This window comes from Triplophysa rosa, linkage group LG7 (genome assembly GCF_024868665.1).
Source record: "Triplophysa rosa linkage group LG7, Trosa_1v2, whole genome shotgun sequence".
NCBI lineage: Eukaryota > Metazoa > Chordata > Actinopteri > Cypriniformes > Nemacheilidae > Triplophysa > Triplophysa rosa.
The window spans coordinates 13,619,359-13,637,303 of record NC_079896.1 but is presented as its reverse complement, the minus strand read 5'-3'; the positions used below and the strand labels follow the sequence as shown (position 1 = coordinate 13,637,303).

The following is a 17,945-nucleotide window of genomic DNA, read 5'->3' as shown; positions in this document are numbered from 1 at the left end:
CTTGATTAACAAAATCAGCAAAACGAAATCTATGCTTTTTCGTCTCCACTTAAACGGTCTACTTTTATGCATTTTCTGAGATTTTTGCTCTACACTGTTAGCCCTGTTAACAACAAAAGTGTGGACAGACCTTTAATCTTATAACATTTCTTCATCCTTCTCATGAAACACCACATTTGACTAGCTTTAGACCTATCATTGTTTCTACTTGCGCCTCAGCATCGTTTGTTAATTATCCGACTTTTGCTTCGACTTATTCTCATAAAAATAGTTAAAAAAGGGTTGGGGAGAAAAAGAGCAATAATGATCGATGATTATTAGTCTGAATAAATATCTGTGAATTACTGTAATGTAGTCTAAAAAACATTTTTAGAGAAAAATAAAACCGAGTTAGCTTGCACTGACTTCAGTATATATGTACTACACACCTAACTGAATGTTCCGTTTGAAATGTGCTATTTATAATATGTCTTGAATATACTAGGCTTATTCACAATTTCCGACCATCACACGCGTTCCAAAAATGTGCCGCTGCTTGGGTTGCTCTCAGAACGCAGTTCTGTCTCCATACTTACTCAACAGTGCCTCAAGAGGCAAAAGCACAACATTACTTTAACTGAAGCACAGCAGGTCCAATGAACGTCAATTTCGTGCTGATGAGCGTCTGTTACGGCAAAATAGCCAATGAAAACACGCTCTCAACTTGACTGATGTTTCCACTATCCAATCATATCTCAACTTTTCAAAACGTTGTCCAATCCACGTTGCATGGGGCACGTCTACATGCACCAAAATAAGTCATTTGACAACGCTAGTTTGCGATATGAGAGGACTATGGCTCCCTCCTTGACTAAATGGTTAAGAGGATTGTATGGTTTTTTCTGTATGTTTTTTTTGTCCGTGTCTGCTTTTTTGAATTTGGAAGAACTAAATGAAATGAAATATGGAATACAGATTCTGCCCTATCCTGTTATTATGGGACAGGTAAGACTGTTCTGCGACTGGCTGCAGTTAGCACGAGATGTTTGTTTGCTAAAACAGCTGTTAGCTTAATCACATTTTTGACAGAATGTAGGCAGAATCAAACAGTAAACTGCATATATATGAGAGCATTGTGACGTTTCCATTAAATCCACTGTCTACTGGTCTTACAGGCTAGTAAAGCTGGTTAAGTAACAAGTGGTGGAATTAACCTGCTGCTAATATGACAGCACGTTATTATCTCTCTGAACGTTTCTATCTGTCTGTGCATGCATCTAACAGTCTTCTGCTGGCGACAATATATCGCATTACAGTGAGCTAAATGTAACGTGTTATCTTTCTGCCTGGTTCTCATTTTCTTTTCTCTGTTTCTGTCATCTTTCTGTTCCTGTTTTTAGATGGAAGATGTGATGTTGGTTTCCAACAAATACAAGCAGCTGTATGAGTGTCGTCTGCCAGCGCAGGCAGTTCGCTTCCATCAGGACCCGGTGTCAGAGCCTGACGTGCAGGGTTACAATGGTCCGGGAGTCCCGGAGCTCCTCAAGCCCATGCAGACCGCAGACTGCCTGATTAAGGTTGACATCTCGCCCAAAACAATATAGCACAGTGACAGAAACATTAAAGGGGTAGTTCACCCAAAGATGAAAATTGTTTCATCATTTACTCACCGTCATGTCATTCCATACCTGTATGACTTTCTTCTGTAGAACACAATACGATATTTTGAATAACTGGTAACCAAACAAAGATGTCTCCCACTGACTTTCACACAAAACTACTTAGACATTTCTCAAAATATCTTTGTGTTTGACAGGAGAAAAGTCATACAGGTTTTGAACGACATAAGGGTAAATAAATGATGACTTGGTACCCTTGGTAAATATGAGCAAAGGCGGCTGTAAAAATAAATCTGCATTGTTTCTCAATTTGATCTTTTGTTTAAAAATTCCAAAATTTCATTGAAGGAAAAAAATGTGAAGTACAGGGATTATAGGGAATATCACATTGTAATTTTTTGCTCCCATACATGTTGGCCACAATTATTGGCACCCTTGTATTTAAAGCCCCCTTATCCAGAAAATGCACTTTAACGTGTTATTATAACCTAAATTTGAGTCGCCAGTGTGTGTGCAGAACCACCCTGTAATTATACAAATCCATCCATTCTGTTTTTCGTAATCTCATATAAACCACAAGGCCACACTGAACAGGCTGTTATAATCCATTGACAAAGTAACCCCCAAAATGAAAAAGCAGACATTTAGTTTCAATTTTTCATTTTGGTATTTGCAATGGTCTGAAAATTGAATTGTGAAGCATTACACGGACCTATATTATTCTTTGGTTTCACCCATTGTGATGAATGATTAAGGGGGTTTGGGCTTTGTGTTGCTTAATATTATTCTCCTGTGCAACAAGAAGTCATGACTGGACTGTTTCTAGTCAGCTTGGTGTGCTCAGGAAATTTTTATATGAATGGGAATCTACTTGGGACATATTTTACTCATAAGAATTTCTAGGTGTGCCAATAATTGTGGCCAGGGTGTATTTGAGAAAAAAAATTCACAATGTGATATTTCCCCCACTTCAAATTGTTTTACTTGAATGAAATGTTGGAATTTTGTAGATGTTCAAAACAAGATACGATGCAGATTTATTTTTACAGCCTTCTTTGCTCCTATTTACCAAGGGTGCCAATATTAGTGGAGGGCACTGTATATAACACTACTGAATGTGCACTACTACTGATAGATATGAATGACTAGGGTCAGCGCCAATAGCCTGGTGGTTAGAGCACCGACATATAGCACTAGTACACTCATGGCGACCCGAGTTCGATTCCCGTCTCGTGTGGTCCTTTGCCGATCCTGCTCCCCTGTCTCTACACTCTTTCCTGTCACCTCTCCACTGCCCTATCACAATTAAGGCAAAAAGCCCATAAATATAAAAAAAGATGTGGATGACTAGGATTTAATAAATGATTGCCATTTGAAGAATGAGTTTCGAGAATGTGATTGGTTCCAAGCTACAAAATATTTTTTCAATAGAAATTGGGAGGGGGGCCTTCAGGTTTTGTTTGGGACAATGGGGGGCCTTGATATAAAAATGGTTGAGATGCATTGCTGAAAGTACTTAATACAAACAATAAAATGCATGTCACAGTGACCTGCCATCTGTTGTTTTTGTCCTGTTTCTAGACCAAAGACTGGTGGACTTATGAGTTCTGCTATGGTCAGCATGTTAAGCAATACCATTTAGAAGGTATGTTAAATCGTTCATGTTATGAAGGATGAATTCAGGTTGATTTGGACACTTTTTGTCATTGAGATGAATAACGTTTGGCCGATACAGATATCCCTTACTTACTAAACTTTTGTTGTTAAAATAGATGCGCATGCACATTGAATGTGGTTTGAATCTATTTAACATTTAACAGTCCAAAGTACATTTTAAGTGTTATAATTATTTTACCCAAAGAAAAAATTATGATTAAACAGATGTTATACAACTCGATGCCTTCATGAAGGTAATTAAAAAAATATTGATTTGTTATATCAACCTTTTTCACGCTTTAACCAGATTTACAGATGGTTTTTAAATTGACCAAAAATCAGCCATTAAACATTGGTGCATCTCTATTAATAAGAAAATTAACTAAACATATTTGTCTTCGCTAGTAAAAAAGCAATACATTTAAAATACAAGACTTACTAATATAAAATTATAAGTAAACTTTATTTGGAGTACTACTTGTACACAATGCACATTTCTTACTTGTACACACAGGGACGATAATCGCACGCGTTCATTGCCAGCATTTTTTTGGTGTTCATACCCAAATGATTTTAAACTGGCGATGAGCCGAGTGAACGTGCAAATTCACTCCCTGACATAGATGGCGCTTAATGAAAAACAGAAATACCCCGGTACACAAGGTGGCTCTGCGCAACTTTATGGCCGTTTCTTAATGTGTTCTTCAGCGGTCTTGTGTTCTCGCTCTACGTCATTAATAACCGTCAAAGTCCGTTCCAATACTCAAGAACAGAGAACGCATGAAAATACCCGGATGTGTTCTCGATATCAAGGATGCATCTATTGCAGCCTTGTGTGTACAGAACCCGCTTGAAGTCCCAGAAGTCACTGTGGCGCATCCATTCGTCTTTGTCCATTCAAGTTCGTTCTTCCGAGGCTGCCTCGCAAGACTGGTCTCCACGAGAACACCAGTACGTTCTTTGCTTTCTTGGAATTGAGAAACGTGCTGCGTTCCAATTCGCCTACTTATACTATGCACTAAAAGTATGTACTGTTTTTGTATATACATTTTAGTGTGTAGCAAAACAATATGCACACACTGGGACATACTAACAGGAAACTGAAGTGGTCGTTGTTGCCTAGACAACATTGTGGCCATTAACTGTCACACACATCAAAATACAGCTCTTCTTTCCATTTAAGTATTTATTCATTCATTGTTTCATATGTAATGTTAACTCTGTGCTTTTATTTATTAATTTAGTGACGCATCAGTTATTTAATTTTATTAATGTCACTTAACTCCGCCTACTCGCGGTGAGTTGTTGGTAATATTAACCCTTAGAGTGTGCATCATTCTGCACTCGAATTTCTACCGGAAGTAGTAGACCATCTGGGAATCTTTTTAATACTCTTTTCAACATACTACAATTTGGGACATACTAATTCTATTTTCGAATACTATTTAGGACGGATAGTATGTGAATTGGGACGCAGCAACGGCCTATGCTTCTGATACTCGCTTGTCACACAGAAGGAGAATTCATCTTGCTTCCTCTTCGTGTATTTGGCAAGACCGTTTTGTGCTTGAGCGCAACCAACTCATGTTTTACTGTAACTTCAGCAACTCCAGGCAAATGAACAAAAGCACCAATCTCATTGGTCAGCCCAAAAAAATGAGCCTGAGGCGTTTTTAAAAATGACGCTTTTACGCCTGGTGTTTTGCGCGCCGGTGTACACACTCACATTGGCGCCCTTTGTTTAGTCACAAGGTGTTAAACTTTGACGATAAACGTGCACGATTATCGTCCCGGTGTGGAGAAGCCTTTAGCCTAAAATGTGTTTTAATGTCACTTTTGATAAGTATTGTATGATTTTTTTAAATAATATCAGTCTTTTAATGCAAAATATTTAAAGTGTACCTGAAGTATACTTGCAGTAGTTCCACTTTAGCACAATCAAATATACTTAAGTATATCTTAATTGTACCTTAGCACTACAGTACTTCCGCACAATTAAAGTGCATTAAGTACAAAATTAATTTAGCAGACTTTAAGTATACCAATTTAGTATACCAAAAGAACAATAGCATGGTAGTTAATTAGGTACATAAAGCGTAAATGGATTTGCAGTATACTTGGCATGAAATAAATGTATTTCATAAACATTTTTAATAAAATATGTCGTAAAATTTGTTTTAATATATAACTTTATGGGATTAATGTTATAAAATGTAATTTTATTTTTCTTGGTCTGGCTTTTAGCTTTGACCTTTAGACTGATATTTTGAATAAATTGCTAACATGACAAAATAACATTTAATATCACATTTACAGAGTTGTTTAAATTATGCACAATTCTTTTTAAAGCCATTTCATGTCTGTGCTTATAGATTCAGAGATCAAGGGAGATGTGCTCTTTTTGGGATATTATGATTCAGAGTTTGACTGGTCTAATGAAACTGCCAAGGTAAAGCTCAAGATTAATGTGCTAAATTTGTTTATACAAATTCTCTTTTCTCTCAATTGTTCTTTAATTGCCTGTTTCCTTGTTTAGAAGGCAACTTAAGTCAAAAAGTACACATCTGTTTTGATTAAATTGTAAAATCTTCATTTTCCTGTGTTTAGGCATCTAAGCAGCACAAACTGAAAAGGTACCACAGTCAGTCTTATGTCAACGGCTCCAAATGTGACCTGAACGGCAATCCCAGAGAAACAGAAGTTAGAGTAAGAGAGTCCCCCCACACACACATCTACCCATAGTCCCACCTGGTTTTTCCAGGCCATGTAGATGTTGTTACCAAAATGTTCCTATTCAGGTCAACCTGCCATCATTAATGTAAATAGCAGGAAGATTTTAGAAGTGAGCTGTTGAGGGATCACATCCTATAAATGTGACTGCTTTTTCTCAATAACAGTTTCTTTGCGAGGAGGGCTCTAGTGACTTTATTGCACGGGTGGATGAACCTCAGTCCTGTCGCTACGTACTGACAGTGCACACAACTCGTACGTGCCAGCACCCCCTCCTGCGCCCTCCATCAACTGCCAAGCCGCAAGGCATTGTGTGCCAACCTGCACTCAGTGCCCAGCAGTATATGGACTACGTCAAAGCTCAAGTCTGTAAGTTGGAGCAGTTTTACTACATTTTAATGCTATAGACGCCTTTCCTGTTAGTAAACATTGTGACGCGTTTTTGAGGGTGGAGCTTAGCTGGAGGCAGAAAAATCCCTCTGACCACATTACTAAAGCTAGGGAGCACGTTTTGTTTGCTTGCTTTTTGAGAATGACTCGAAAAAAATCTGATTAAACTTAAACATGTAATGTCACTCACTGTCTAGGACCGCGATTGTTTTTTTAAAAAGTTGACTTTAACTCTGTCCTACCTGTACACGCTAACTCAATGGATCCAGAGACGAACTGACATGTTTACCTTCAGTTAAGTGGCCTGACATCTACACCTACCAGACAGAGAAACCAAGTGTTTATAGTAAAGATTTAACTGAGGGCGTATACATCTATAGATGCCTGCGTGTGCTAACAGTGGCAACCGTTAGCAAATGCATTTACTTGAACACAAACCTGACACATAACGTGAGCCTTCTCACTGTTCCCTCTCCCTTTATACTAATGTACTTGTGACAACTAAAAATAGATGACAAACAGTTTCTTTTATGTTTAGTTTCTGGCCGATAGTTAATGGCTAGTTGTATAACTAACAAAGTTAGCGAGCATACCCTATGCGTTGAAAAGTTAACGCTATGTGAAAAATAACATTGTTCCCCCTTTATGATTTAGGCATACGTGAGATATTTTTAGACACATAACCAAATCATAATCCACACCAACAAAAGACAGTCGTTTTTTTAATCTTAGGTTACTGTTATGAAGTGAAACGCGAGCATGTTTAATGATCGTTTCTGTTCAGTCCGCTTGTTTTATTGTGTTTAACTACAGCTGTCGTCAGTGTTTTTGTTTGGCAATAGCAGGGGAATGTGTTAAAATATCAAATTGGAGACTGTATTCTGTCGATTGTGGCACTAAACAATACAACAAGATGATATTTTAAACTCCTTATGTGGCCGAATCTGCACTGATTTGTATTGGCCGCCTCCAGTTTTCCCTTTGTTTTGCCTCCAGCTAGTGCCATGATGTAAGCGTGACGTCGGCGAGAAAGGGGTCTATAGAGAAGCGTTGTGCGAATTAGCTTAGAAGAATTCCCGGTTAAAGGAGACCCGCAAAGCTTTAATTGGACTTAAGAGTGGTCTGATTTGGATGATAGATACATTGTTCTGTCTTTTGTCTACTTATTCTATTCATGGAAAATGTCTTTTCTACGGAAGTGTTGCCCTCAGAGATGAGGTCTCCAGAGAAGCAATCAGCCGACATTTAATCATACACTGTCCTCTAATTGATGCATTATTTTTAGCACTTGGACATCTGTCTTTGCAGCTATCTCTCTCACTCACTCTCTTTCCGTTCTCAGCCGACACCAAACGTAAAGTGGAGCAAATCTCAGAGGAGCTCAGGAACCTTGATGAAATTTTGTCAAAGGATGAAAAGAATGAGGGAGTTCAGGACGACAAAACAGAGTCGGCCACAGTCCGTTCAGATGAGCCTTCAGTTTCAGAGTCAGAGACCAAAGGTTAGCATCCAGACAGCGATAAAATGCTTGCTAAGACAAGCAGCACTGTTGTTGATGCTCATACTTGCACCCTTAGTATTAAACGTCAACATGTAACACTTACAATTTTGTTTGTGTTATTGACACACATTGTTATTGAAGAGAGGTTTGCTGTTACTGTCAAATAAAAACTCATAGACAACTTTACAATCCAAGTCATATCTAGCATTCAGAATACATGTAGCCTTGTTTGACTTGAGCTGGTAAACAGCCCTCTAACAAAGTTCTGTTAACCACTTGGAGCACAAGGGTGTTGACATTTTTCTTTCGAAAACTGAAAAATCTTGCGTTACACTTTTGTGTCATAAGTTCTTCAAAAAAAGACCATTACTGTCTTTATTTAAGTGAATCTTCTTCTGGTGAAGTCTTGGCAATAATTTGCTTCTTTAACTATAAATGTATGTACGTGTAATCTTCCGCCAGGTATCTTCATGACATTTTAATCTCAGCCTCATCAAACAACATTACATCTATTTTTGTGTTTTGTAGAAGCTGAAGTAGCTGAGGGGGACTCGGTGAGTGAAGAGCCAGAAGACAAGGACTTCTGGGAGGGAGTTACTAAACCAGCCAGCACAGAGTCAGATACATTAGACACAGAGGTAGAGCCTCATACAACTAGGGGTGTAACGATACTTCGTATTACGATATTTCGTGGTCCAAAAATGTTACGATGCGCATCGTAGAGAGAGATGGGGATATTTTACGATATGTTTAATTCTATTCGTTCAGCAGTCAAGACGCTACCTAATCTGCGCCAGCGCGTCACGTGTGCTTATCTCACATGTGAGGTAGAGAGAGAAGCACAAGACACAATCTGTGTCTCCAAGTGGTTTACAAAGCGTCATATTTTCCTTCACAATCGCCGTTAAAACACAGCAAACTTGAAGCGCGACTGCAGGCGAGTCACCCCAAAACTCATTACTAAGGCAGCACAAACGTTTTTAATTGCCAATGTTAATTTATCCGCTAACGTGAGTTGCTGCATAACGTGATATGCAACATAAAGTAAGCCAAAAGAAACCAGCGCTGTTCCGATCAGAGAAGCGATGAAGTGAGTCGTACTGTATATTAAAAGATAGAATGACATGCTAAAAAACAAGTACGTGATTTGCATGATTGAAGAAATGTAATGCAGTTTATGTAATATGTCTTTTTGAAAGATTTTTCTCATTCATTACTGTCTCAAGCAAAGACATTGCAGCTTCAAAGAGACACGAGCCAATAGCGTTTGAGCGTGAGCTCTGTCAGAGCGTTTCATTGGTTGAATGTACTGAATGAACACGCCCTTCACTGAACGAACGAGTCAATTGAGTCAAAATGAGACTGAATGAACTGCTACATGTCGTTCATGGTCTAATATTCTCTGTGTTACAACAATGCATATCCAGTAGTTACTCAACTTTTCTGAAAAATAAAGGTAATGACCTGGTTTAATTTAATTCCAAGGTAAAGTAAATTATGTCGAAACAGTTAAAACATTTTTTGGAACATTTAATTACACCAATTAAATGAGTTAATCAAAAATAGACTAAAACTATGATAAATTGGGATGACTAAAACTAAATCAAAATTTGCTGTCAAAATTGACACTGATCTTAATTCTAATTTCAGTTAAGCCTTAAAATGTTAAAATTCTTTATTAAGTTGTATGTGCAACAAAATAAGTTACTGTAATTGTTAATATTTTGAAAATAAATGTTATTTGAATTTCAGTTTCATTTTTGAATTTTGTTCAAAATATTGAGATGTGTATCGTATCGTGAACCCAGCATCGAGATATGTACCGAATCGTGAGCTGAGTGTATCGTTACACCCCTACATACAACACTTCCTGTTGCCTTTACTCCTGTGCAGTTGTTTAATCTCTGTAAAACTGTAAATTCTTTAATGGCACTGCTCATGTTTATTTTTTACAACGATCTTACAGAACCCTCAGGAGCCTCAGAAAAGCTCTTCGCATGATGACAGTAAGAAAACCTTTAGTGCATAAAATAATTAAGTAATCTACATAATAATAACAATAAAATAAATATATGTATTCAATTTCAATAAATACAATTCAGGGCTCTAGACTGCGACCAAAATGCTCGAAATGCGATCGTTTTTTATAACGTGCGAGGTCAAATTTCAATGGGTCGCATTGGTGCGAGTGCGTAAAACGAATTTTTGCCCCCAAAGATTTATTTTAACATTTAATGTGATTTATGACGCGCTTGTGATAATTGCAGGAAAGAGCGAGCAGAGAGCTCGTCACTCTCTCTGTCCAAACTAAAGTGTGTGTTTGACTTCATTCGGTGTTGTGCAGACCGAACAGCATAAAAGCACTACGGGACAGACTGCTCCATATAAGCTTTTAAAACACTGACATTGATGTGATATTCCGATCGTTCTGCGCAGCGCTTAATGAAGTCGAACACATCGGTTTCTGAACTGTCTCCCTCCCTCACACTTTAATCAAAAGCAAGGTCGGAAGACAGAATACGTTTCACATGGCGCATTTAGAGAATAGTTTTACCTGAATTACAGCTGGGTGTGAATGTGCTCAAAAACATGTTGCCTGACGGATTAAGCTAACCAGAAAGCTCTGTTTACATGGTCCATTCTTAATCAGAGTATTGTCTTAATCGTGTTAATATCGGATTGTTGTTGTCCATGTAAACGTGGTCACTGTCTGAACCCATCAAATGAGTCACTCAAAACACCTCAGAACACAAGCGTGCAAAGACCATTTAACAAGAGTGGTTAATAAGATTTAGTATTTAAAATTTATTTATGACAATTTGTAGTAAAGTACATATATAATAATTTAGTTCTGAGTTACTTTTGAGTTTTGAGCTAGCTAATTTAATTTAATTTTATGTGGTAAAAATAAAGAAGGCCAGTGGCAAAATTACAGCTTTTTGCAAAGAGGGCAGTAAAGGAGGATTGTGAAGAGTGACAGGTTATATTTGTGTCAAATCATTTCATAGCCAATATATAGCTTGAATATAAAACTAAATAATAAGAACTGTATAGAATAACAAATACAAAGTTTCTTTGGATTTATTGGGCTAGTAAGTGTTGAAGCACAAATATAAAGCGGTCTATAGCCGAATATTTTAAAAGACGGAGTGACAAATTAACAGAATGATTCATCGACTGAGGTCATTATGATTACAATAAAAAAGTGTGCGACCAAATTGTAAGTTTGAACATTACTGAGAAAGTGGGTCGCACCAGTGGGAAAAATGAGTCTAGAGCCCTGACAATTCAATAAAAATAAAGAAGTGATTGTTAAATACAAATTATGCAGCTTCCCCTTTCTTATGTTATTTCTCTTTTTGTTCAGTATTTGGAGAGGAAAAGTTTAATTTTAAAATCATCACAGACCCAGCAGACCTGATGAAGTTTGTGCAGCACCTCAGAGAGAGCAACCAAAAGGTGAATATTGCAGTTCTTGGAGTCACAGGAAGTAGTTATGTTTCTGTCCACGAGAGGGCAGTGTGCACTGTGTGGTGGATGTTTGGGTAGGCACCCGTTTTTAAACAGAATTAGAATTCACTTCATTGGCCAAGTGTGTGCAAGTGTTTGAGCACTTGGTACATGCATATATACGTGACATGAAAACCGGAAGAACAATTAGTAAGTGTTAATAAGTAAAACTAGAGGTAATAATAATAATGTTCTATCAAATTTGGATCTTTGAATTTTGGAGATTTTGGAGCATTTACATATACAGTTGTATAAATAAAATATGAAAAGCCTATGTATTTACATAATACTTAAGAGAGAGAGAGAGAGGTGGTAATTAGGAGTGGAGCAATAAATTACAGGAAAAATAAACGGGTAATAATTTCTGTGTTGGCTGTTTAAGCTGGAGATGGCACTGGGGAAAAACATGTTTTATGCCTAGATGTTCTGATGGACAGAGATCTGTAACGTCTGCCCTAGGGGAGAAGTGCAAACAGGTTGTGGCTGGGGTGAGAGGGGTCTGTGATGATATTACCTGCCCGTTTATTCATTCTGGGGTTATACAAGTTATATTAAATAAGTCCTGGTTGGAACACACATGTCCTCGCAGAAACTGATGTAGGATGTCACAATGTCAGTGAGTTCATCCAGGTCAGTGGCTGAGGCCTCAAAAACACCCCAATCAGTGCAGTCGAATGTGATGTGTGCTGTCCGTATTTAGGCAGTTCGCGGGGAAGCATGGGTGGAAATACAGAGTTATCTATATATCTACATTAAATTAATGGGTAACCGACTCAGAAAAATGATATAGCTGTGTATTTTTTTCTTGGTTAATTGATTGTCAACACCTTTACATCCTTGCAATGGATTATGTTATGCATTCTCACAATCTTATTATGCAAACCATCGCCCTCATCTTTAATTCTCTTGTTTCTGCCACATAACTGTCATTTCAGTTTGTTAATTCAGATGTTTCCTAGGTACATTATTTCTGTCATTGTCTACCTGACTCTTGATACAGGCATGAGTCCACTAATGTTGATTTAATGTTTAGAACAGGAAAGCCGAGCTGGAGAACGAGAGCCAGCAGTCTTCTCAAAAGGGAGAGGAGAAGGAAAAAAGAAAGATGACAGAAAGCGATGTGGAGGTACAGGAAGGAAATGAAGATGAAAGACTGCTGAAGGAGTTTGAAGAGGAGATGGCTGATATGACCGTCCCCTCCTCTAAAATAGAAGAATTAAAAGAGGAGATGCAGAAAGAGTTTGACAACATAATAGAGGAAGTATGTGCTCTACAGCTTGCATACAGATTAGGCAATACACTGCCATGAATTTGCATTTAGTGAGTGTTTGTTTTCCAGGCCCAGCAGGAGTTGGAGAATGAAGGTCTTAAGGGGGAGTTTGATCGGTCTCAGGCTACACAAACTCTGGAGAACACGCTGGGGAAACTTTTGGACCGTCTTGAAGACAAAAGCGAACATGAGAGTGAACGAGAAACGGAAAAAAACACAGATGTGCATGAAAACCTACATCCTCCACATACAAAAGAGGGAGGCAATTCAGCCGGCAGCCCAAACCTGGTTCCTAAAACACCAGGTACAGTAAATATAGAGAACGGATGGTGAGTGAACAGGTGCGGATGTGAGTACATGAATGGATGCTTCATTGAATTGCTTGTAATTTTCACCTTTGCAACCCAGGTATTTCGAGACTTGCATGTGACAAACTATACAATATTTGCATCGTATAATGTCTATAAATGTGTATGTATGTTTTATACAGTGGCCCTCAAAAAAATCTAACCAACTCGCATCTGCAAACAAATGATGCTAGATCTTTTTCGGTCTGTTTTTAGTAAACTTATAAAGTTGGTTCCCTTCATATTTACACTGGTGACTAAGCTGACTACATCTATATTCCATCACATTAATAATGGACACTTTTACTGCTTGAACAACCGTTCCTATTCCTCAAACTTACCTAAACTTGTTTTTGTTTGTACATATTATTTTAAAGCAAATGTCCCTTAGTTTTGTTATTTGGCTATCCAATGGTTCTATCTGTTTTTCGGGGGGCCACTATATTCTTTGTATGACAAAGTATCATTATCACCTCTAACACTAACACTACACCCTGTCATACTGTAGTTCAACGCTGATTGGGCCATTACATTGATAGAGAGACTATAAAATGTGAAATGGGGAGTGAGAATTTCCGCTGTATCCGCGGTAACCTCCCCTTCCCTCTGTCTCTCACCCAAGCCGAAGCAGGCAGCAGTGGTGAGGTTAAAGTCAGGGTGACTAAGTATAAGGTGGGCGGAGGTGTGGCTGCAGGAGCAGTTGCCGGGGGCAACGATGATGATGAGGGTGGTGTGAAGGTGAAGGAACTGGGCGAGGGCGACCCCCAGTGGCAGCAGATTCAGGAAGTGGTCAAAGAACAGCTAGAAAGAGCCGGCATCAAGGCCGAAGGTAGGCCGGAACACACACCAGCACACACGCGTTCCTGCTTTTCTTTGTGAGTGGGACGAAGACCTAATTTTTCCTTCTGAAATCTTTCTGAAAACTTTCTTCTGCTTTAGATTTGCTCCAAGTGTTCATTGGTCATTTTTTAAAATAAACATAACTTTAATTCTTTCTTTTTCTTCTCTTTGAATCTATTTCACACGTGTGGTCTTCGCAGGGCACTTCTAAACTTGGGTGCCTTCAGACTATATTGGAAAACTTTGATCTGACAATGATTTGGGTGTTTTCCCCCTTGATGCTGGCTTTTGCATGGCTATAGAAAACAGATCCTTGTCTGCCTTAATGATACTAAAAGAAAAAATAACGTTATTAAGGTGTTCACCCTTATTTGTCACCACAGGGTTTTACTCCAGTTTTTCAGGTTTTGGATTTGACATAATGTTTATGCCGATAAAACATGGAGGTTTATGAGCATGAACGTGCTCCTCTCATCTTTATCACTTCCCACAGCCTTCATTAGCTTCTCTGCATGCATCAGTCCTGTCTCTACATCTTTCAGCTGTGTGTATGTGTGTGTGTGGGAGAGAAAAATTGATCATCTGTGGTCTTCTGCTGGTAAACCATTGTGGCTGCAGTTGTTTAAATGAATTTGTGTCAATGTCTAAGGATTTTGGACATGTTTTTCAGGCAAGATTGAAGTGAAGATTTTAACCCGTAAAACAGTGGAGGAAGCAGGAGACCAGTGGCTTACAGAGGAGGATACGAAGTCGTTTAGAGAACTTCTGATCAATCTTTTGGTATATTTAACAGTAAAAGCAGTTTTACAAGTCAAACCAATATACATTAATAAATACATTTATTGATGTGGTAAACAACTGCATGTGTTTATTGACAAATTAAACACACAACTTGGCCTGTCTGGTATGTTTTCCTTTAAACAGGTCTATTATGCTGACTTCAGTTTACATGATGTTTTAACATACCCGTTTGTCTGCTTTCTGTTTGTGTTTACACAACCACCTTATATTGGTAAAAAAAAAGACACCTACTGGTTAGTAATGTGTTTCTTGTGTTTGCTGTATTTGCACACAGACTGGAGGCACAGAGGAAGTAAATAAAGAACAGAAGAGACAGCAAGAGTTAGAAAATAACTACAGATTTGTATGGGGGGAGAAACAGGATGAGAGCCAGTCGACAGGAAACAGTGATTCTGATGAAGCAGACTTCTAAGACATCTATTCTCAAACTCCGTGGACTTAAGGGACACAGAGACAGACATTGTTCTCTGACCTGAACAAACAGCTGATCAGGCTTCACTTTCCAACAGTGTGCAATTGATTATCCTTTAGTTATTATCATTGTGGTTCTTCTGGAACGTTTTGGTCATGTGAACCCTGATGAGTTCAGCCCACTGCCATGAGCTCTGATGATCTTCTGTGAGCATTGCTGATTTGTTCATGTTGCTGCCTGTTTTCTCTTAATTTATGTACAAATATACAAATCACTTTCATTCTGTGTCCATTCACCTTCACATTTGATTTTAGATTGGAAAAACTTTTTTGACATTTACCAATGCTCTTTAAATGTGTGATAGAATGTCCTCCTATCACACAAATACTTGCAATTTATCTAGTGTTTTGAAAATGTAGTCATTGCTTCAAGGAACTATAGACCACTCTGTTCTCATGACCAGACAAAGTAACAATACAGTCACAATAATATTGCTTTTGAGGGTCAGAAAATCTGCATAAATCAGACATGCCATTATTTCCTTTTTTTTATTTAAGTGGTAAGAGTGATGTATGGTGGTAGAAATTATGATTTCTTGCACTTTGAGTAAAATTTAGTTTATTTTTCTTACATGCATACATATTTTGCCCATTGGACTGAAAATATGTTGACAGATTTGTAACTGTACGAAGCCTAGCCCTGGGCTTTAAGCAGTTTTATGTCAGTGTAATGTATACTCTTGTTTTTCTGTTAAAGTGATATAGTTCACCCAAAATAATGAAAATTCTGTCATCATTTACTCACCCTCATGTTGGTCCAAACCTGTATAAATTTCTTTGTGTCCAGCAGAAAAAAAGAAATTTATACAGGATTGGAACAGTCTTGAGGGTGAGTAATGTTAAATGATGACATAATTTTCATTTTTGGGTGCACTATCCCTTTAAGGTTCGCTGTGAAAGACGCTGCCAAACATTTAGAAATCTACTTTTAGGCACCATTTCTATGTTCTTGGCACTTAAGGGCTGTTTTTTGTTGTAAATTTGAATGGTTTATTTGGTATAATGTAAACAATGTTTCATTATTACCTGAATTGTTTAATAATTTTAGCATACCCTAATTTTCAAATCTAAGCACATTTGATCTATGAGGGAATGGGAGTGGTTAAAGCTGCTGTTTTTTCTACCCATAAAATGTCATGGGAAATCATACTTGTCTGTTACAATTCTTGTCTATATAAACAGCAAAAACAAAATAAATAGAATAAATCTGAGACTTTCGCACCTGTTCACCAGCATGAAAACTTTCTGCTGTCTATCTGTCGAACAAGGTCAGAGGGTTGTCAAGTTGGGAAAACATGTTTGGAAAGGCAGAAATCGTTAAAGTCCCAGTGAAATTAAATTTGCAATTCTTATTTTTTATGAAATATTGTAGCGTTTACAGTAAATAGCTTATCAATGTGGGTCATTTTCTTTATAAAATTCATGTACCCTCATTATCTTCAGTTAAAATCTGAAAAAAGCACTTCTGCCCTGAAATGACTATCCATCTCAAATGACGTAAATTAGACGGCGTGGCCGGAGCATCCGTTAACTCCTCCACTTCTACTGTCAGTCTGCTGCCGGTTTCATTTTTAAAATCAATGCACCAGCTGTTTTTACACATCCTATCAATTCGCAGTGAAAAACGCAAACCTTTTCAAAATTCCTTTTCACTCGGAAATGTGTAAGAATACGGAAGTAAAAGCGATCGCAACTTCCGGTTCACAGGGACTTTAACCAAAGCCCTTTTAAAAGGAAAGCCTGCAACCATTAGGCAAAAAAGCGAAATGGCTAATGCTAACACCCTGGCTTCAGCGGCATGCAGGAACGTAGACCAGATGGTAGTTTTTTGGATGGATGTTAATGGGTTTTGTTAGCCGTTAGGGGTTCTCCAATTGGAAGTATTACAGACCCTCCCATCTCTATAATAAAAGAGTATCTTTGCTTTTTTTGCGTAATTTAAGCTTAGAAAACCAAACGTATGGTACAGTTCATGTCATGTTTAATTATTGATCGGAAATATCCTGTTTAATTGTGATTTTTGCCAGCGATTTTAGAAATAAATGCCTTGCCCCATTCAAGTAGATGGGACTGACTTGTTATGACGTAAATAGCTGCCCAGAGGCGTTGACGTGTCATTGCGTTACATGTATACGTGTCCGTCTCGCTAATGCCTTCGCGTTGCGTGCATTCGCGTTAATAACGCCCGCCCGTCCGGCCCGAGCGTCCATTACGGCCCCATACATTACCCATTCATTTCAGGCCAATACGTTTATTACACAGTTATGTTATACAATCATTATATACCACCAGAAAATACACATTATATTCATATAAATAGATTAATCTATGTGGAAACTGATTTTTTTCTTCACCGTTATTTCTAAGCCTTAACTGGCGCCAAATAAAGTGTATCCGAGACCACATCAGGCACACCTGTAATGTATCTGCTTGTTTTACACTCTTTGGCCACCAGGTGGTATTGTGAGCAAATGAAGCCTCCAGAAATGAACCCTTTTGTGTATGGGATCAGAATTGTTGCAATATTCTGAATAAATAAACTATAATCGGCAAATAAATATAGAGAGTTTCACAAACATTTTTTAAATCCACATATGCACAAAAAGCGAACCATAAATATATGTTAGACGTTCCACAAAAAGAAATGGAATTCACAAATAAATACAATGAGATTTGCAAATAAAAAATATTTACAAATTTATTTCAATGGCATTTATTTGTAGATCACTTTCTGCACATTTGTGGATCGCTTTCTGCACATTCGTGGATCGCTTTCTGTGCATTTGTGAATCGCTGCACGCATTTGTGGATCAGTGCACGCATTTGTGGAT

At 38.0% G+C, this 17,945-nt stretch overlaps 1 protein-coding gene across 2 annotated transcripts; it reads left to right on the top strand.

The window, feature by feature from the left end:
- Positions 1–797: 797 nt before the first annotated feature.
- On the top strand, positions 798–16,425 carry os9 (OS9 endoplasmic reticulum lectin). 2 transcript variants are annotated; one of them, XM_057338500.1, is made up of 15 exons: positions 798–984; positions 1,380–1,556; positions 3,180–3,243; positions 5,627–5,703; positions 5,862–5,960; positions 6,152–6,353; positions 7,717–7,875; positions 8,404–8,513; positions 9,842–9,881; positions 11,243–11,334; positions 12,419–12,646; positions 12,725–12,959; positions 13,625–13,831; positions 14,513–14,622; positions 14,918–16,397. In XM_057338500.1, the coding sequence occupies exons 1-15, from the start codon at positions 835–837 to the stop codon at positions 15,053–15,055; spliced, it is 2,088 nt and encodes a 695-aa protein (XP_057194483.1). In that variant the 5' UTR covers positions 798–834; the 3' UTR covers positions 15,056–16,397. The 2 variants fall into 2 exon arrangements, with proteins under 2 accessions (XP_057194483.1, XP_057194484.1); XM_057338501.1 differs by lacking the exon at positions 13,625–13,831 and having other exon boundaries at positions 14,918–16,425.
- The last annotated feature ends 1,520 nt before the right edge of the window (positions 16,426–17,945 follow it).

Excerpts from the sequence above, each read along its gene's own strand:
- os9 (XM_057338500.1), top strand. The coding sequence starts at position 835 with ATGGCTCCCTCCTTGACTAAATGGTTAAGAGGATTGTATGGTTTTTTC. Across the intron at positions 1,557-3,179 it reads CCGCAGACTGCCTGATTAAG|ACCAAAGACTGGTGGACTTA; the intron begins GTTGACATCTCG and ends TCCTGTTTCTAG. Across the intron at positions 9,882-11,242 it reads AAGCTCTTCGCATGATGACA|TATTTGGAGAGGAAAAGTTT; the intron begins GTAAGAAAACCT and ends CTTTTTGTTCAG.